The sequence below is a fragment of the Eretmochelys imbricata genome, chromosome 3, assembly GCF_965152235.1.
Source record: "Eretmochelys imbricata isolate rEreImb1 chromosome 3, rEreImb1.hap1, whole genome shotgun sequence".
Taxonomy (NCBI): domain Eukaryota; kingdom Metazoa; phylum Chordata; order Testudines; family Cheloniidae; genus Eretmochelys; species Eretmochelys imbricata.
The window spans coordinates 16,597,823-16,619,112 of NC_135574.1; the positions used below are offsets into that span (position 1 = coordinate 16,597,823).

At 40.8% G+C, this 21,290-nt stretch overlaps 1 protein-coding gene across 1 annotated transcript in view; it reads left to right on the top strand.

The window, feature by feature from the left end:
• The window catches only part of CD2AP (CD2 associated protein), a 157,182-nt gene that overhangs the window by 120,314 nt on the left and 15,578 nt on the right, over nt 1-21,290 (top strand). The window contains exons 10-13 of the mRNA XM_077811530.1: nt 2,899-2,935; nt 3,468-3,530; nt 8,309-8,468; nt 11,564-11,706. Of these exons, the coding sequence (XP_077667656.1) occupies nt 2,899-2,935; nt 3,468-3,530; nt 8,309-8,468; nt 11,564-11,706 (403 nt within the window). The remainder of the gene's footprint in view (nt 1-2,898; nt 2,936-3,467; nt 3,531-8,308; nt 8,469-11,563; nt 11,707-21,290) is intronic.

Below are 21,290 nucleotides of genomic sequence, written 5' to 3' on the forward strand. Positions count from 1 at the left end.
ACACGGCAGTGGGGGGAGGGACAACTGAACTGCCCAGCAACTGATAGCCTGCTGGGCAGCTGCTGCACAGGGAACTTAGGGGAGTGAGGGGCTGCCGGTCCACCCTGGTTCCAAGCCCCCACCAGCTAGCCCCAAACGGCTGCTCTTCCTGCAGGCAGTGGACAAAGCAGGCAGCTGCCAAACACAGTTATAAGGGAGCATTGCGCAACTTTAAACGAGCATGTTCTCTGATTGATCAGCAATGTAACAACGTTAATCGGGACTACTTTAAGTGAGGAGTTACTGTACATCAGTATAGCCAGGAAAATATTATATGTCTTATAGTGACTTCAAAAAATATTAAGGAAGTTGGCTGTGTTAATTCATAGGAATGTGCATTATTCTAGAAAGTCACCACTCAGGTTTCTAAAGAAAAGACAAACAAAAATTAGCAATAAAAATAACAGGGAATGACTACACTGTGGTGATTGTGGTTAGCAACATTTTACAATTGCATTTCTAATAACATTATCCTCAATGCTAAGTTTAACTATAACTCTGTACTTTTGCTACATTTCATTGCTTGGATGATGAATCTGTTGTTGGTCAGGCAGTTTCAGTACTACTATCTGATGAACACTAAAATGCATGGAATCAAATCCACCCTCCTCCTTTTCTAATAGGCTCTCCACTTGGCAAGTGGTATAAATAGTGTAAGTCTTCACTATTGCACAAAATTTTTAACATAAAAAACTTTCAATATTGACTCATTGCAGCGAAACTACTCAATATTTAAAATTATATTTTTAAATTATTGATATCAATGTGGAAAATGGAAATATTTATATTGATCCAAGTATACTGTGTTGTGTGCATATGGAGGTTGCCAGGTTGAGCTGTGATGTACAGGAAGAAAGGAATGCTGCATTCAGGGTTGGAGAAGTGAATCATTCTGGGTCTTTAAGCAGGTTATTGTAGAGAGAGTCCCCAAATCCTTCAAGCTACTGAATGCAAACCCCATCGTCTTCAATATGACTTAGTACAGGAATTCACCTGCATGGAGCAGCTTTCAGGTAAAGGCAGTGGATGGCAACTGTAATCTACTGTTCATTGTGGGCTGACCTAAAAAACCCCAAACTGATTCACTTTAATTGCAAGTCGGTGTTGACATTTGAATCTGATATGTCTGCTGCCACCCAGCCTCACAGGTAAATAATGTTGATTTTCTGTTTATTCCAAATAGAACTCTGATAGGATTGAGCATTTCTTTCTGGGCTGAAAACGGAGTCTGGTTTCATTCATTAATTTTACTGCACTGTTTTCTGTGACCGAAGAAAGAGATTAATATGAATTTTCATGCATGGTTAATTTTTTAAAACAAGCCTTCATGCACATCATTTGTTCAATAAACAACTGTTTCTGCTAATAGGAGCCGCCGTACTCAGAAGTTTTACTTGGCATATAAGGTCTCACTCTGGGAATTTCCTAAAAGCTTTTATAATATTTTAATGACACTCTCTGACAATTAAAGTCCAGGGGAAATCCTCGTACAAAGTGGAGGGAAATCTGTCTACAGCCAGAGCCCTGGGGCCAACAGCCGGGGCAGTCAATATGGTGTCTACACTGACACTGTGCCAACCTAATTACATCGACCTAAGTACTACGCCTCTTGCAGAGGTGGAGTTATTAGATCAATGTAGTGTGCAACTTACATTGGTGGGAGCAACACTGTAGTGTAGACACTTACATCCAACTCTGTAGTATAGACCAAGCCTTAGTGGGCAGAGGGCTTTTGCTGAGTAGTGTGTGAGCAGGCAGCGGCAGGAGGGAATAGAGGGGGAAGAAGCAAACATGCAGAACAGAGAAGCAGAGACAAAAAGCAAGCTAGCCAATCGGTAGCCTCTGAGCCTAGTGTGGCCGTGGGGAAAGCTAGTGAGAACGTTTGAGATACGTTGTCTAACAAGGCTTGGCGCTGTAAGCTAAGAAACTGAAACCATTACTTTGGTTCCTCCTGCCTTTGGAGAAGCAGGACTTCGTAAACAGATATTTCTTTGTTACGGTTTTGTTGATCACTAATTTCTATCCCAACTGGAACATCCACAGCACCCCAAATTTTGACTGGCTGCTCAGGTCCAAAAGGGGCAACATTATATTTTAAAAGAGTTCTAGAACACGAACAAACCTAGGACTTCAGTATTTCATAGTGTAAAATTTGTTGGGAAATATCCAGGTTAAAAATCACTCATTTTAAAAACAAGAATCTTCAGCTGTGGTATGTGATACTGCAGTATATTTAAACAGGAAACTTTTTAAACATTCTTTCTCAGTATTTAATCTGCACCTTTCTCTCTGCTTGTGCATAAGCAGATGTGTCATTTTAGGTTTAGTTTTTCGAGTTCCCAGGCTGCGATGTTTAGGGTGCAAACACTTCAGGAAATATTTATTCGCTTTCCCCACCTAAAAAAAGCCCTTTCATTGGAACTCAAAAAACAATTAAAATATTTCTTTGATCTTATTTTTTTAAAAAATATCATTTTTGTAAATCTTTGGCCAGATTTCATCTGATTCTTTTAATATTGCCTGATACAATGTAGATTTATTAGTATTGCCCTACAGTTATAGTTGTTAAAATGAGTAAGTAAATTGCTTTGGCACTATAAAATGCATAATTTCATTTGTTTTGAATTTTTGGCTGTCTGTGCAAGAAGGATTTTCTGTAATTTCTTGAGCAATGGAATGGGACTCAGGATACCTGCTCGGTGACCTTGGATAAGGTAGTTCATCGCTCTGTGCCTCAGTTTCCCGATCTGTAAAATGGGGATGATCCTGAACTCGTTTGTAAAGTACTTTGAGATCTACTGATAAGTGGATGCCTATCTTTTTTCTATAAAATATATTGACTCTTTATCCTCTTTGCAGAAGCCAAAGAAGCCACCACCTCCTGTTAAAAGTCCAGGTATGTAAAAGATTCATGCTGATAAATGTACTGACAAACTTTGAGCATAAAAACCAACAAAAGTCACTGCTCTAGAAGCTTCATAAATACAATGAGAGTTTAGAAACAACTCATTTTATTCAGTCATGAAGGCAAGGTTTTCTAATTTTAGTGTACTGCGTACAGACGTGTTATGCTCCACATTCACTGTGGTGTGGTATGGCAAGTGTTTAAGATGACTTTCTAGACTCAAAAGTAGCTTTGCATTTCTGAGCAGTACCGTACAGCAACCCCAAATTCATGCCAGTGACATTATGTATCCTACTATGTATTTTGTTTGACACATCTAACAGAACCTAGTTCTGAATCTTAGTTTAGAAATATTTTAATACTTCCTCACATCTTTGAGTTTAAATGAATGGTTATACAGTACATTACGATCCTTGGCTAGAAGGAACAGTATAAATACAAATAATCGCAGGTTATATTTTTAGTGAATGACTAGGATAATTACAGTTGCTTGAGACGTGTCCTGTTTTGTTTTTATATTCAGCTCCTAAGCCTGAACTTCCAATAGGAGAGAAGAAGTTTCTTTCTTCTAGACCTGAAGAAAAAGGTGAGACCAGTTTTCTTCACATTGAAATTAAATTGAGATCATATAAAAGAACTACACAATATTTAGTTATTTTGTTTTAAGTAAATAAAATACCCATATGGGAAAAGTTATTACTTATTGTTGTATGCTATCATAATTGTTTGTAAAACTATTCAAGTATGTTAAGGTTTTTAGTTTAGTGTATGTCTACATTTAAATCTACATATTGTACGTTATGATAACACTTAATTGCTTTTGCAGAGTCATTTTCTTAATCTGGAAATTGCAGTCAATTTGACAGTTTATAATGACCTAGTTGCGGTTTTAATAATTTGCTTAAATGCAATTTTGTAATAAATGTGGTGCTGTAATTCTGGATGACAATGGACATTTATTAAATAAATATTTTGTAAATGTCAGTTCCTGCTCTTACAGAGAATGTTTCACCAAACGTGAATGGCTTCAACTGAAAGTTTTTGTTTGGAAAAAACACCAAAAGTGTATCTACAACGTTGTACTAATGTTATTAATCTGTAGAGGAGATACTGTGATTCTAGACTTTTTAGAAGTGAAACTCTCCTGTCCTGTAAACACCTAAACCATTCAGTCTTTGTCCAGATTTTATCTTTCAGTATTTCCATTTTCACTAACTGTAAAGAAGTTTGCTAATTTACTCACACTACATTTCAAGATTTGAAAGCCTCAGAACTATCGCTTAAAAAAAATGGTTAATGGTCTGAATCGAATGTAATGTTTCTAAAATGCTCCCTTTTGTATTTGGAAAAATTGAACAAGGAACTAATGGTCTGTACAGAATTTGCTTTTATTATGATAAAGAGAAAACTTCTGACACATTGCCATTTCTTTCTCTGAGTTTATCCACTTCATAGGACTTGAAAGAAAAAATGCTATTGTTATAACAGTTTGGCCATATTCTATAAAGATACTTTGTAATGCAGCCAATGAACATTGGCCATAGAATGTGTTCAGGACAGCATTTTCAGATGCATGATTAAGAGTAAACCAGCTCCATTTGAGTTTTGGCCTTTCTGCACAAATTTTTAATAACCTGCTATGTAAACTACATATATTCTTGGGAGTAATCCATATGCATGTGTGTGTTTAGGGAGCCATCTTGTGTCTGAATATTATTAGAGAACACATTGTTTCTTTTCATTCGACCACCTTCTTCCTTCTCCAACTAATTGAAGTCAGTAGACTGACACCAGGGCTGAATTTGGTCCATTTGGCTGCTAATATAAACTTAAACAGTATCAAGACAAAGTATTCATTTTTTCAAGTCAAGGGTCTCAAACTCAAATGACCATGAGGGCCACATGAGGACTAATACATTGGCCTGAGGACCGGGCCACTGACCACCCGTCCCCCCACCCTCCGCGCTGCCCCCGCCCTGCCCCCACTCCACCCCTTCTGTGAGGCCCCGCCCCTCCCCCGCCTCTTCCCACCCCTTCCCTGCCCCCTTTCCAACCCCTTCCCTGAAATCCCCACCCCAACTCTGCCCCCTCCCTGCCCCCAGAGGGCGCATGAGGGGTGCGGGGTGCAGCAGGGGGCTCAGAGCAGGGGGTCAGGATGCAGAGTGCAGCAGGCTGCTCAGGGCAGGGGGTTGGGGTACAGGAGGGGTGCGGGGTGCAGCAGGGGGCTCAGGGCAGAGGGAAGGGGTACAGGAGGAGTGCGGCAGGGGTCTCAGGACACGGGGTTCGGCTGTAGGAGGGGTTCGGGGGCAGAGTCCAGCCCGGTGCGCACCAGGGGCAGGGCAGGTGGCCTGCCCTGCCCTGCCCCCGCACCATTCCGGGAAGTGGCCGGGACCTGGGGGAGGAGGGGCACAGGGGTCTGTGTGTTGCCCTGGCTGCTCCTCCAGGTACCTTCCCCGAGGCTCCCATTGGCCGGGAACGGGAAACCTGTGGGGGGCAGGGGTGCCGCGGGGAGCTGGTGGGCCACAGAAAATAACCCTAAGGCCGCATGTTTGAGACCCCTGGTTTAAGTTAATACTGTTAACACTATTAAATTAAACAGACTACTAGCAGCAGAATAACAGGCCAAGAAGTAAATTATATATAACTTCAAATTCTGGGAAATTCTGCATTTTTAAAAATGGAAAATTAAGTGCAGAGCTTTCTGCTGAACTGTATAAAATGGGTGAAATTCTAAGGTCTGTGTTATGCAGGAGTTCAGACTAGATTATCATAATGGTCCCTTCTGGCATTAAAATCTGTGAAGATAAATAGTAGTGGTGTTTTGCTTGAAATAAACTTCCATTTATATATGCATTTTCTACCTCTCCTGAAAACATGTACAAATACTGCTAATCATTTTAATAAAATATTAAATTGTGGTGGAATTAGTCCTGTCAAAATTATTAGCTAATCGTAATATGAAATTATAAACCTTATTATGAGAAACTAATTAGGCTTGTTATAGCCCAAGTTTGTCCATAATTGGACAAGAATTGGTTAGCTGCTCTTTTATATAAGCAGTATTTTTATATGACTGTTGAAAGGATGTTTAATGACATTAGTTAGCCGTGGTAACTTTTTGCTCTTAGTAAATGTAATCAGTATGGTATTTTCCTTTCCATTATGTAGCATTATCTTTTAGCCAACTTTTAGTATCTTTTTCATTGTTTATTAACTCCAGAATAGTTGTTAGAGTACAGAGTGCTATATCTTTGTATAGCAAAAGTGACTGATCCCTATGATGTGGTGATCTGTGGTAAACAGTTTAAAGTATTTAGTAATGATTTTTTTTTCTTGGTTTGTGACAGCCTTCATATTTAGGTTTTGTTTTGTGGAAAAAAGTTCAGATAGCATTCTAGACATTGAGGAATATCACATAATAAAAGCAAAAATGTCAGAATAGTTGACTGTAATTCATATGTAAATATTTAATTGTTTATCGTTTTTTCTTTTTTAAATACAAAATTATTGATCCAGTTTGGTGACTGATATTGGCTGAATGCAGCATTGTAGAACTTATGTTTCCTTTCTCCACTCGTATCACATATATTTGTAATTTTTAAAGTTTAAAATTGGTCAGCCAGCCAGTATGCATAGACCAGAAAATGACAAATCAATTAAAAAGACTTTTTACACAACAGTAAATCTCATAATTCTGTATTTATCATTTAGCAGCACCAAGTGGCAAAATTGTGTATTGTCTCATTATATCAGTTACTCCAGCTCAATACCAAAAAAGCGCTGCTGGAGACATGATTCCAATAAACTGAGCCTTTTCACTGATTTACTGGTATGCTTCATATCTTTGAATTCTAGTATCTCAGGCCTTCAGAAATTGCAATAAGGCAGTACTTGTAGTAGATTCTGTCATAGGTGGTATCTCACCTAAACACTTCACAATCTTCAATGTGTTTATCCTCACGCATCCCTGTTGAGGTATGACTGTTACTGAATGCTACTGTCCCCATTTTTCAGCTGGGGGAACTGAGACAGAGAGAAGCTAAGTGACTTGCCAAAGATCACACAGTCTGTGACACAGCGGGGAATTGAACCTGAGTCTCCCAAATTTTAGACTAGCACCTTAACCACTGGAGCCTGTTTCCTCAGATACGTTTTTATATAGGGTTTGAACTTCTGACCACTTGCATATAAAGCAAGAGACGTTCCTCTGCTCTACCAAGCCACTGTGATTCAGCCTTGTGCAAGGAATCAAGAACTCCTAACTTTAGTCCTCTATATAGGCTTCAACAAGTCACTTAAGGTATGTGGAAACTGCATTCATGGGGTTTGAACGCAGCTCTTGTAGACATACCTGAGCTAGCTTTAATCTAGCTTGATCAGGTACTGATAGCAGTGAAGCTGCTGCAGCACAGGCTCCAGCGTATGCTGTGCAAGCCTGTCTAGAACCCTGGGTAATAACTCGGCTTGCAGTCCTGTGCTGAAGCCTGCCATGCCGTGGCTTCACTGCTACTGGTGCCCGAGCTAGTGAGGTTAAAACTAGCTCTAGTATGTCTGCACAAGCTGCAGTTACGCTTCCAATTGCAGTGTAAACACACCCTGTATCTCTGCCTTTTGCCAGCTACAGAGAGGGAATAATGCTTACCTAATTTCACAGGAACGTTGAGGATTGTTGGTTTAATGATTGTACAGTGGTTTGAAAATAGAAGTACCCCATGAAGTACTAAGTATTACAAATGTGTGTTTTCCGTCGTTAATTGACCAAAACTGAGCAAATGGATCATATGGCGATGAAACAGTGGAAGTTTTAGTTGTCCTGTTTAACTTTCATACATTTGTTTTGTATTCAGTTAGTACTACCAGTGTGCACATAGGAAGACAAGGTCCTTAATCTACAGAATTTGAATCTAAATGCACAAGGAAGTCATCATCTAGAGATCACTCCTGCTCTGTGATGCATGTGTAAAAGAAACAGGGATAAACATCTATATCTTTAGTAGTAGATGTAATGAATTGATATGAGGGGAAGGCATTAGAGGTACAGCAGGAATTCTTGTGTGTGTGACTGACTAAGCTGTTGTCTGCAGTGCACTAATGAATCACTGACCTATTACCAGAAATGTCACTGAAGAAGTTGCATTAAGTGTTTATGCTAACCACATTTCTTGTGTCCAAGTGTACAGTTTGTATGCACATTTCCTCTTTTTACTTTTATCTAAATATATCTCAAAGTGATGCAGCATGAAATCTTCAGGGAAATCATTCTGATAGCAGCCACTATGATGAAATGCCAGTCATAATTAGAGGAGCAAAGTGTCCTAGATAAATTAATGTATCTAAAAATGTTTTTGTGCCTTATTTTGTAAGATGAAAAAGCAGCTCTGGATCAGAAGCCTTCTAAGCCAGTAGCTCCCCAGGTACCACCCAAAAAGCCTGTTCCTCCAAGCAAGACTAATAATGTATTTAGAGCTGGGCTTCTGCATCCAAAACGACCAGATAAACCAGTTTTACCATCACCTGTGTCTAAGTGAGTATATTTGTATTTAATTTTAATCCAACGTAGTAAATAGATTTCATTAGTTTATGTTTGCATGTGCTTCATTGCTAAACTATGAACCTTAATTAATCTGAAGGTGAATATGTCATAAGGATACACGGTGCCCTATACTTATCCGTGCTTCAGAAATTCTGTGGGTGGTGATCAGCTTTACCTTCTGTTAATTTTCTAATTGTCAAGTGACATTTTACTTGAATCAGATAAGAGGGAACCTTGCACCTGCATTCTGTGTGAAATTATGCACTTCTGAATCATCAAACGCAGTGCAAGTTTTAAGCTGCTGCATTCTGTGTAAGTTATGGCCACAGGAAATGAGTCACTAGTGGTGGTCTGTGATATGCTGGGTAGAGGAGCCTGTGGGCGTTACACTTAAGAAATTAATTACCACATTGGAGAGAGCCACACATCACTGTGTAAATGACCAGATTTCTCACTTAAGTATTGTCAGTATAAATCCCCACTCCTGGAGCACGCATGCCCTCGCTGTTGAAATCATTGTCCTTTAGAAAAGTAGTGACCATTGGGAACATGTGAGTGAGATCATATAAGGATCTGAATCTCCAAGATTCCTCAGTTCTTTTCAGCTGCTTGAGTGGATTTAAATTCTCTGTCTTCCCTTCATAGTTCATATTATAACAGAGTAACAGCAGCCACTATTGTTGAAGTTGCGTATCTGCCTCTGTTCTAACCCTGGTTTCCAACCACTAGTATTAAAGTTGCATTTAGCTTCTATTCTGTCCCCTGATTTTAGTCACTGACAACTTTCTGAAGTTTTATTTTTTCAGACTGAAGTTTTTCCATGCCTGGTCTCTGCCTGATGAGGTGACATTTTTTTGTCAGTTTGAATAAAAACCAATCAGCTCTTTTTTCAGTGTAAGGAGAGTGTGTCCCATTATAACCAAACCAAAAAGTAATGTGATCTTTTTTGAACAATTTTAAGTCTTGCAGGAGATGGGCTGTCTCCAGCATCCTTTCTGAAGATACATCTACACTTATGGTGGCATGCAGAGAACAGACACTGCACACCCAGCTAGCACTGGTATAAATAGCAGTGTAGATAGTGAGGCACAGCTTAGGCAAGTAAAGTGCCCTAAGGTATATACCCTACATAGCTGTCTGCACACCCAAGCAGTGCCTCCCATGTCTACACTGCTACTTTTAGCAATGTAGTGTTCCATGGCTAGTGCCTTTCCCTGTGTCAGGAAAAGGTTCTGGCAGGGAGAGGCAGCGGGAAAGTCTGACAGTGTGGAAAGGCTCCCGTTGCTTCCTCCCTGCTAGAGCCTTTTCTGCTGCAGTGAAAGGCTGTGGCAGCGGGGAGCTGCTGGAGTCTTTTCCACTGGTCTCCATCCCCGCTCGTTGGAGCATTTCACTGCTGCATGTGGTTACACAGCACAGTGACAGGCGTGAGCTCGGCCTGCTTTCACTATGGCAAGTAGTTCCTGTGTTGTGTCTGTACTCGACACACTACTGTAAATGTAGATAAGGCATAAGATGCCTGGGACAGGTCACTCTTCTCTTGGTATCTAGCCATACTGTGCATTATTCATGCACTATTGCCATTTTCTTTGCACATCACGGGAGCTGATGCTCCGTTCAGGACAGCAGTGCTATAATCATTGTTCAACTAGTTCTCTTCAAACCTGACTCCTCGCAGTAGCAATTAATCTCTCAAGAATGGAGATCTTGAAGAGAGATTACTAGCCAGTTTTAATAATTGATTCTTTGAGTGGATTGTCAGTGTAGATCCCCATTCACCACGCTTCTGTGCTGTAGATTCTAAATGGTGGAAGAAACTAACAGACGTGTAGGCCACAGCTCCGTACATAACCTCACACTGAAGGTTTGATTCTGTGAGACTGCATGTACAGGTTCCCAATGGTTACCCCTTTGAGCGCTGTGGCTTTCATGCAGCAGGTGCATGTGCAATCCAAGAGTGCTGCTCTATACTGTTAATCTACAGAGGGCCACCCATTCTTGGCTAGGTATTGACTTCATATTTCAGCACACTTCAAGATTTATTGTTTTATAGGTAGAGAAGTATACAACAGAAATGTTTTTCAATTTGGGTAACAGTTAACATATTGGAATATGTTATGGAACAGAATTCCAAAGGGGAGATATAGGTATAGACAAATAATAAATTGTGGCCAGAGAATTTTAATGTTCTTATGACTGAAAATGTCCACAGCTGTTCAGTATTTGACACTATGCTGAGTGGATGGGAGAAGAGAAGGCAACCCTGCTGCAATAATAATCCCCATGTAGAAAAGTGGGGAAATGAGTATAGAGCCACATTTTAGAGGAAAGGGAACTTAATAACCAACATTTAACCTGTCAAACTATTCAATTCACACAGCTTCCTAAGCAAAGTAACTTTTACCTTCAGCTGCAAGATGCAGCTAAAAGAGTGGCAAAGGAATGGCTCATCTGTTCACTTTTGGATCTAGGATGCAGGAAAATCTAGGAGTCTTTCACTGCCAGAACAGTAATAAAGGGTGTAGAGAGACTATCCAATGCTAGAATAAGGGCCATCTATACAGGATATTTAACTAAATGTAACCACTCATTACGATCCATTAAGAATGTTTTTAATAAAAAAAAAAAATTTGAGGGCAATGGACCCTTCATACTTCACCTGTGAATGTTTCTGAAGTGGAGATATTGTTGAAGGTGGTGTTCAACCTTCTTGTCTTTTGTTTTGTTGCATTGCATTATAGCATTTTTTTTTGCAAAGGGTTAGATTTGTTCATACAGTGTGCCTAAACGGTGATAAAATATTACCAGATAATGTTTTGAAATATGCATGTGGAACTCCTACTGAAAGCCCTACACATATCTGGAGGGCAGATTTTTGTCCATAAGAGTCCTAACAGAAGTAAATATGTTTATGAATAGCACAACATTGATTTTATTTGTCTGTCTTGGTGTGAGAGTCAGTCTGTGAAATTTTTAAATCTAAATGCTTAAAGAACAGGAAATAGACATTTTCCCCTCTGCTTTTAACTCTTAATACGTTTGAATTATGACTTGTTTCAAATTCAGACTGCCTGTTTATTTCTTTACAGATCTAATGGGGAAGTAGTTTCCCTTCGACCGAAGTCTGAAATTGAGCCACTAATAAAACCAAAGTTAGACTCTGAACATTTACCACTTAGACCAAAATCAGTAGAGGTAGATTCAGTTGCAGTAAAGAGCTATAAAGAACCAGGTAAGATGAAAAACAAATGAAAATACTGTACTGGAGAGCTTTTCTGAGCCTTTCCTATTTGGACTGGGATACTCTCATGGTATTAGAATAAACTCTTTTATTGGAGTATACACATGTTAATATTTAGTGCAAGAACAGTTACATGTGTTAGGTAGGGTATACAATTTTTTAAATACTGCTGATAGCTCTTTTGTGTAACTGGGAAAAATAATGTACAGTGTTTATCAGGCTAATATGCAGAGAACTGATAACGCCTTCCTTTGTATTGGGTTAGCTAGAAAAACGAACACCTATATAATGGTTTTCTTTTTTCAATTAAAAGGATATTTTTGTCATTGCCTGACCTCCCTTACCTTTATAAAAAGATTCCTTTTTTTTCTCACTGTCATTTTCTGTGCACCTTCCTGCTGTTTTTGCACATAGAATAACTTAATGAACCTATTTAAATATTTTTACTAATATTCATAACATTCATTTATAGTTTTGTGGAGTCTAGTTGACAACTTTTGTGGCTAACTCCTTCATTAGTGCTTTACAATTTTGAAAGAGAGAGATTGTATTTTGTGAATTTCAGTATTTGGTGCTGATGAAAGTGAACTAACTCTTGCTAGATGCACCTTGATCTTAATCTGACATCTGACTTACAATTCTATCCCTGTCTAATGAGAACTTTAAGTATTGCCCAGAACCAGCAACATTCTGGACAGATGCTATGCAAGCTCTCCCCATATAACTGCTACTAATATATTCCTTCCTTGTCAATAACATCACTGTGATCTCAATCCTGCGTGTGCCTCCTATTCAAAGGTTGCCTGTTCTGTTAAACTGGATGGTGACTTTTGTGATCTTGTGCAAATCTTCATGGGGGGGACTAGTTTTGAGAACACACAATTCTTCCATACATCTGACTTATACCAATTTTTAGCACTGGCCTCTAAATGTGAAATTTTCTAGTGCATTAAACCCAGTGGTGAGCTGGAGCCGGTTCGTGGGAATTTAACAACCGCTGGTTGTTAAATTTTCAAGCAGTTTTAGAACCGGTTGTTAACCCGCTTTCCTGCAGGGGGCACTGAGGCTTTGATGGTCTCTGGCCAGGAAGTGATGCAATTCCTCCTCCGGCCGCCGGGGGCGCTGCACTGCAGGAGCCATATGGGCTGCCACCTGGCCCTGGACACGAGCCCTGTTGCTGCTGCTGCTCGCCTGGCCCTGGGGCTCCTGCTGCTGCCTGGTGGGTCCCTGGCTGCTCTGCTTGGCCTGGGCAGCGTCCTGCTGTTTGGGCTGCTCTGAGCCACTCTCCCCGTGAGAACCCACCACCCTGCTTCCAGCCAGCCCCGCACCACCTGCCCTGCCCTGCCTTCAGCCAGCCCCGCAACCCCTGCCCTCAGCCAGTCTCTGCTGCATCCCCTGCTCTGTCTCCAGCCAACCCCTGCCGCACGCACCCCCCTGCCCGAAGCTAGCCAGCCCCACACCCCCCTGACCTGCCTGCAGCCAGCCCCTACCTCCAGTCAGCCCTTGCCCTGCCTGCAGCCAGCCCCTGCAGCATGCACCCCCCTGCCAGAAGCTAGCCAGCCCCACACCCCCTGTCTCCAGCCAACCCCTGCCGCACCCCCCTGCAGCCCTGCCTGAAGCCAGCCAGCCCCACACCCCGTGCCCTGCCTGCAGCCAGCCCCTGCCTCCAGCCAGGCCCGCAACCCCCTGCCCTGCCTCCAGCTAGCCCTGCCCCACGCCCCTGTCTGCAGCTGGCCCCACTTCCACTGGTGCCCTGCAGTTCCCAGGGCAGTAACCCTGCATACTTGCTTCAGTGAGGGGGGCAGGGAGCAGCTGGGGACCCACATATGTGCACACCCTAGGGTGACCAGACAGCAAGTGTGAAAAATCAGGATGGGGGTGGGGGGTAATAGGAGCCTATATAAGAAAAAGACCTCAAAATTGGGACTGTCCCTATAAAATCAGGACATCTGGTCACCCTAGTTCACCCCCAGGGAGTGGTGGGGGACGCACACATGTGAAACGGAGCTCATTTCTAGTTCAGGCTCATCTTTTTAAAAAAGAACCTTAGGCAGGGTTAACACACATCTGTATTTTCCCGGACATGTCAGGCTTTTTGGTTCTTAAATCGCCGTCCGGATGGCGATTTAAGAACCAAAATACGGGAAAATACGAACGTATGGTAACCCTATTGGTACAAAAAATACATTCTGTGGCACATCCCTTAAATCAGAACTTTTTATAGGGAACCGGTTAAGATTTTGGCAGCTCATCACTGATTAAACCCATATGGTCTCAACCCAGGGTGACCTCTTGGACATGACCCTTTACTCAGAATGCCTTTTAAAGATGCGGAACAGAAATAATTACTCCATTTCCAGAATGTGTAACTTCCCATCCAAATTGCACTGAACTGAGGTGTGGAGTGGCGAATGTTCAGTTTTGGACTACAAGTGTAAGGGTCATTTTCTCATGGCTCTACAGGCTAACCATGGGAGTTTTTTCCATTGGAAAGGGGAGGTTTCCAGTTTCCCGTTAGGATGTGCGGCACTTGCTTCTGTGCTGATGGAGTCTGAGATGTAACTTTGAAATCATGACTTTTGTATAGTAAAGATTGTTCCAATATTTAGTGGATTAGTGATATTAGTTAGTCATTCTCTTAGTGTATAACTTAGTGTATAATAAGGCACCCTAAGAATATTGCAAGTAGTACCCACAAAAATGCTTAATATGTTCCAAGTTATTTCTAAAATAGTTTTTTCTTTGTTAAATGTTGTGCATATAGAGAATAGATGATGTGCCAGTTTTATTTGGATTGGGACAGTGAAGGGACTTAACCAGTGTCTGGTGAAGATTGGGGCTTTCATAAGCATAAACTGAACAAAGTTTTTTTTCAGGCAAGAAGGAATTAATGTTAGTAGTTTGGGAGATGAAATGGCTGAGATACTAGCCCCTTTGCTTTAAAAGTGTGTCAGAAATCTGTTACTCAGGTTTCCTGTTTGGGGGTTGTATTAGATCTTGTGCTATTCCTACATGGTCAGGTAGCCTGTGTGGCCAAGAGCATGTCTTTCTGTCATCTTTCGGCGAGGAGAATGTGATGTTTTTGTTCAGATGTAGACCTTCCCTACAGTTATCCTTGCCTTTGTCACCCTGAGACTAGAATAATTCACTGCACTCAGTCAGGTCCTGTACACTGATGACATTGGCTGAGTATTAGATATACTGTGGCTATAAGGTTTTGACATAGGACCTTGTAGGTCATCAGAGGCACTCAAGCTTACAGTACGCTGATTTCAGAGAGAGGGAGTTGGTGGCAGGATCCCCTTGATGACAGATCTTCTATATACTCCCCATCTTACTGGTACATCAGGGCAGGCATTTGATGACTTTCAGGGAGCACTGCAAGGCTCCTGTATTTTCTGGGGCTTTAAAGAAGAGAGTGGAGTGATAATAAATTGGAGAAAGTGGCTGTTGAATGTTAGTGATTTGAGGATAGGGTTGATGATGATGGGACATGCCTTTTTATTTTATGGATGTTTATTCTTTAGTGTGGATGCATGTTTCCTTTGAGAGAGAACTAAGAGTGTAGTTAAGGGTGGCTGGCTTTGTGCCCTCATGTTTCTGTCATGTAGGGTTTCATTTATCATTTTTTGTGAATATTTGAGCTTGCAGGGAAGACTGGGTACAGATTGACATGCATTCAATATGCTGATGACATTGAATCTATTCTTCCCTTTCATCCAACCTATAGGGAGCAATTATCTTTCTCTGTGTATGGTAGTGAATGGGCTCTGATAAGAGTGAGCAGGCTGAGGCCAGGGGAAACAGAGGTCATATTGTTATGTTTGGGGAAGCAATTGGACAATGTGGCAAAGATTGTCACCCATTGATTGAAGGTGTGTCCCCCCTCTTGTGTCAGCTGAGCATTCACTTTGGGAGTTCTGTTAGACTCCTTGCTGTTAGGCAGCTATATAACAGAATTGAGCAGAATGGCTTTATTCCCTCCCATGTGGGAAGGAAGTTGTAACCCTTTCTCTTAGGCCTGGACTATGTTACAGGCCTTCATGCTTCTGTTGCTTGAAGTTTAGGCAATTCCAATGCACCCTGTGGGGATCTGCATGTGGATACCGAAGCTGGGGCAGAAAGTGGTGAGCACATGACACCAATGCTCCGGGATTTGTGTTGGATGCCTGTTGGTTTCTGGATGGAGTTTAAGAAGTTGATTCTGATCTATAAAACCCAAATGGGATGGGTGATGGGATTGGGCAAGGATTTGTGGATTTTTATTTGGCACAACTAGTTTTGTGGGAGCTGAAGAAATTCTAGTTTTGTGGACTGCAAAGAGATTGTTGGTTTGCTGTTGCTAATTTAATCTTGATATTCTTAATTATCTAGCAAGGCTACCCACAGGCTGGAGTGTAGGCATTTTGTGCTTACATATTGAAATCAAAGCACAAGATTTTTTAAATTTAATTGCCTATTTTGAATAAGAATAGAGTAAAAACATAATTTAAAAGACTTTTCCTAGGTAGTACTAAATCACCAATGTCTCATATGAAACAAGCATTCAAAAGTGATATTGTATCAGCCTGAAATGAAGGTAGGCCCCAATCCTTCAACTGCCTCCCTATGAACTGGGGGCAACCGCTTGCATGGAGTCTGTTGCAAGATCAGGATCGTGTATTGTAAATGCGCATACACTGATCCTTAAGGCGTGTCAGTTTTACCCAAGATAAATAGAAATGGTTAACTCAAAGTTTGGTATGTTCCCTTAAAGATCTTATATGTAGATGTGTTAGCCATATGCTAAATCGCAAAGCAATGTGATAAATTTAATAGGTATAGGTTTGATCCGCACCATCTGCTTTCTGCCGACTGAACCTTGTGAGAATATCTCTAACACTGTAAATTTACCAGCACCTTCAAAAAGCTGCCATAAAAAAAAAAAAGTGCCACAAACTTTGCACATTTCAGAGGAGAAGAGAGAATTTTCTCACCCGAGGGGGGATACCCCTTTCTGAAACCCCACATCAGGCAAGAGTCACCTCTGCACTTTTTTATAGCCCAGTATGTTTGAACTCCTATTTAACTAAGACACTTGATTTTATATAGACAGGAGTAGGAAAATTAGTCCCAATAAATATTTTCTAGACTCTCTCAAACCTTCATAAAATAGGTTTTATGGAACATGCGTAACAGGCAGAGTGCATGGTAGCCAAGTGTGGCAGAAAGCTTTTATCCACGGTTGCTTGGAATGACCTGCCTAACTCATTCATGGCTTTACCGCCAGCGTGTAGTACAGTCGTCCCAACTCATGCCAGTGAAACCTATAAAACCACACTACTGAAATTTCAGTGTGTACGTCACGGCTACGGAAGGGCTTGTTAATGCTACAAAACCTGGGGCTGTGTAAGGTCAAACACTTCAGTTGCCTGTGGCAATTTTAAAATTATTTTTTGAATCTTATAAGAGTCAAGGTAAATAGAAAATGCAATACATGCCTTCACAGAGCCCTAAGAGATGTCCTCTCTTGAGGTCAGACGACCCAAGCTTTGCTTTTCTAGTTAGTGTGTTATCCCAGCTTGTTGGTGTGATTTCACTGAAGTGAATGCACAGAGGATGAAGTTTTATCAGAATCACTAATGTTCCTTGTATCTGTCTAAATGGTTTGTAGCCATTTTAACTATCAGTCTTGTTTCTGGTAGTTTAGGGTCTCAGATTAATTACTTAAATGAACAATATTTGTTGAGCCTGATTTTTCAGAGGTACTGGCCTCAATGGTACGCTACTGTTCAACACGTCTGAAAATCATGCCTGTTGCTGTTAGATCACCAATAAATACTTCAGTGATCATATTTGTGAAGACTTCTGAATACCACTTGTTGATGATTCATTTGAAAAGGACTGTAAAAGTTTCCCCTCTCGATTAGAGAGTTAAACCAAAAATGTAACAGACTGAAAACAAAGTGATTCTGTGTGTTTGAGACCTGAAGATATTATAATATAGGCAATGCTAATATGCTGAACATGTGAAACAATTCTGTTCCTTCTACAAATGTTTCTTTTTCCTGCTTTGTAAAATATTTTTTTTTTTTTTTGGTTCAGAATCTTTTTTCTAGACATTCCTCTCCTTGACTTTTCTTTCCAGATTTTGTTTCCTATCCTGTTTGCCATGTTTCCCTTCTTACGTGTCAGGAAATTACCCTACCCTTCTCCATTTTGGTAAGATAACATTATATAAGGAAATCCAAACACTGTGTGTTATACCAGTACATGCACGTAGCCTTTTCTTTTTAGCAGCTCAGAGTTAATTTTCATTTGCAGTTGTATATACTAAAATTTGGTTTTTATTTTAAAATGCTTTTCTGGTTGTTTTGGATGCAGATTTTCCTTAGCTAGCAGAGAAGTATTTACCTTTAAATGCATTCTAAAAAAAATTATGGGACTTCATAAAGTGTACACATATTTACACACTATTATTTAACCTGTCGGTGAGACCCCAAATGTAGTTTTTTGTAATGGGATTACATTAAATATTGATCACATTTCTGATGCGGCTGGGGTGGATGGCTTTACTGCATCTTTGCACACACAAAATATCATCTGACTGCTATGCACACTGATGTTTTTTTGTTTTGTATTTTTTAATTCTTGTATGTTAAGTCTTGGAAACAAGTCTTTATAATTTACCCTGTTGGCTTCTTGTCCTATAAAACTGTAATATATTGTGTTTTTAAAAAGGAGTGTAATTACCTCCCATAAGATGTAAATCTTCTTCTGATTTCATTTACAATGATTTGCCGTGTACCATTTGTTTCTCCATTCTTAATTATAGTTAATAACTTTAAACTCATGGTTTTTTGCGTGGCTGAAGTCTTAGTATTCTGAGGTTTATTATGATTGCCTTCTAATCTTTTGTGGGGATGAAGTTTAGTCTTAACAGGGTGAAAGACAGCGCAGACAGCTGTCTATCTTGTCTTGCTATGGTATGAATGTTGGGTTTCCTTGTTTCATATAGCATAATTGCAGTGTAGCTAGTACTTTGAGCTGCTAAACCCTGGCAACTTCAGGGGATTAATTCACTTCTTCATTCACGTCTCATTTTTTTGTTGTGCTCTGTAGTTCTTCAGACAAACAGAAATAGTATATGCCAGACCACTGGACACTTTCACTACCAAAATTCACCATTTCTGCCACATACATTGTTGACTACCTTTTTTTGACTGGCTGAATCTTTTTCTGTTGTATTATATGCTTTTCCCAATTTGCTCATGACCCTGCTATAATGTACAGCTCCAGATTTAGGTGGTGGTAGGTGATCTCAATAGGCTGCTTTCTCTATCACAACCGCCTGAGGTTAATTGAACCTTCTGGTCTCTTTGGCAATATGTCTCAGCCTTCAACTTTTCTTTGATCCAGGAGATGTATGAAAATTAGAGCTCTTTTTTAGCACGATAGTACTCATTTTGGTAGATGAAGTCTTAAAAGCCCACATAGTAACTGGAAAAAGGTCCTTGATAAATAAGTGAACAATTCATTTACAATTAAAACTGATACAGAATAGGTGAAATTTTGGCTGTCTTGCAGCCCATCAAACTCCTATTCGCTTCCATGGGGCTCAGGATTCACCCATTATAGGGAATATTATACAAAGGTAAATCAAACCTCTTTCATCAAGTCGTCATCATCATCACTCCCATAACCACATTGGTCATTGGGGCATCATCACTGATGAGCAATCATCCAATTGTCTCCACCTCTGACGATTGTGTGTCAGTGCTTGAGTGTCCGCAAAGTTCATTCCTGTCAACTCTTCTGTGTTGTCAGTCCATCTCTTCTTCTGTCTACCTCTTCTTCTCTTCCCCGTACTGTCCCTTGGAGGAGGATCTTGGGTATTCCAGAACATCTTGTTACATGGCCGTACCACTTCAGCTTGCACTTCTTCACGGTCATCAGGAAGTGTTCATATGACCCAGCGCATTGGGTGGTGATGATGCAGACCTCTTCATTAGTGATGTGGTCAAAGTAGGAGATGCCCCGGATTTTACAGAAGTATCTCATCTCTATTACCTGTATTTTCTGTTCAAGTTCTGCCGTAAGGGTCTGTGTCTCACATGCATACAGAAAAATGGAGATGACCAATGCATGAGGCAGTTTCAGTTTGGATTCCGGGAACATGTTCTTATTCCTCCAGATTGGCTTCAGCTTTGCCACTGCTGCTGTTTGCACAGTTCTTGCCAGAATTTCTGCTTTGGATCCTTCATCAGTGATTGCCCACAAATACTTGAACTGTTTCACTGTCTCCAGCTCTTGTCCACTGACAGTGATATGTGAGCTGATCCCATCACGTTTGTTTGTCATCAGGTTGGTTTTCTCTGCGCTAATTTCCATGCCGTATTTTGCGGAGGTTTCAGCCAATTGTTTCACAAGTTTGGCAAGTTCATCTTCACTGCCTGCTAGGCTGACAGTGTCATCAGCGAACCGAAGATTTGAGATGGTTCACCCCCTAATGCTGACTGTGCGTATGTGATCTTCTAGGACATCAGTCATTATGCTGCCAAGTAGATGTTGAACAGTGTGGGCGAAAGAAGGCAGCCTTTCTGGACTCCAGCAGTGGTGCAAACCCACCCTCCTCTTGTGCCATTGATGAGAACTGCACTGCTGGCCTTGGCATACAGTTGTTTAATGGTAAGAATAAGCTTACGACCAACATTGTACTACTTCATGGTTGCCCAAGAGTTTCATGCCATACTCTTTCAAATGCCTTTTTGAAGTCAATAAAGATGTGGTAGATGTCCTGCTAATGGTGTAAGAACTTCTCACATAGAACAAGAAGGTTGAAAATCTGTTCTGTGATGGTACTTCCAGCATGAAAGTCAACCTGTTCTTCAGCGATGATATTCTCCGCTGGTGGCTTCAATATGACTTTTTACATCACTTTGCTAGGATGGCTAATTAAGCTTATAGTCCGGTAATTTTGACACAATTGCAGGTTGCCTTTCTTTGGCAGAGTGATGACCAGTGACTGTGTCCACGTTGAGGGCCACTCACCAGTCTGCCAGATCTTGTTGCAGATCTTGGTGAGTACATCTATTACTATTTCTTCTCCGAATTTCATCAGTTCAGCTGGGATGCTGTCAATACCTGTAGTCTTTCCTACAGACTTGCATCAAGTAATCACACTCTATTCCCAATATTAAGCCAACAAGAAAGAAAAGATGTAAGAAAGAAATGAATAGAGAGCTCCCTTTATTATTTGTATTCTGTTAGCACTATGTTACACTTTGCACTTTACTGAGGTGTAACAGTCTGTCCCAAAGAGTTTGCAGTCTTAAAGCAAAGAAACAGTTCTACGAATCATCCCAGTACTTCCATAATGTACCACAGGCAACAGGTGCAGCCTTGGACTCTGCATTTCCCAAGTCTTAATGAAACATTGCTCTCTCTGGGTATATGGGTCTCTTAAAACTTGAGCGCCTGGCATGTGACTCAACCATGAGAGATAGGCTGGCATCCTTTACAATGTATGAAGTAATTCAGTTTGTGCACCTCTTTAAGCTTACTGCTACATGGTTCCTCCTTCTTGCTGCTACCAC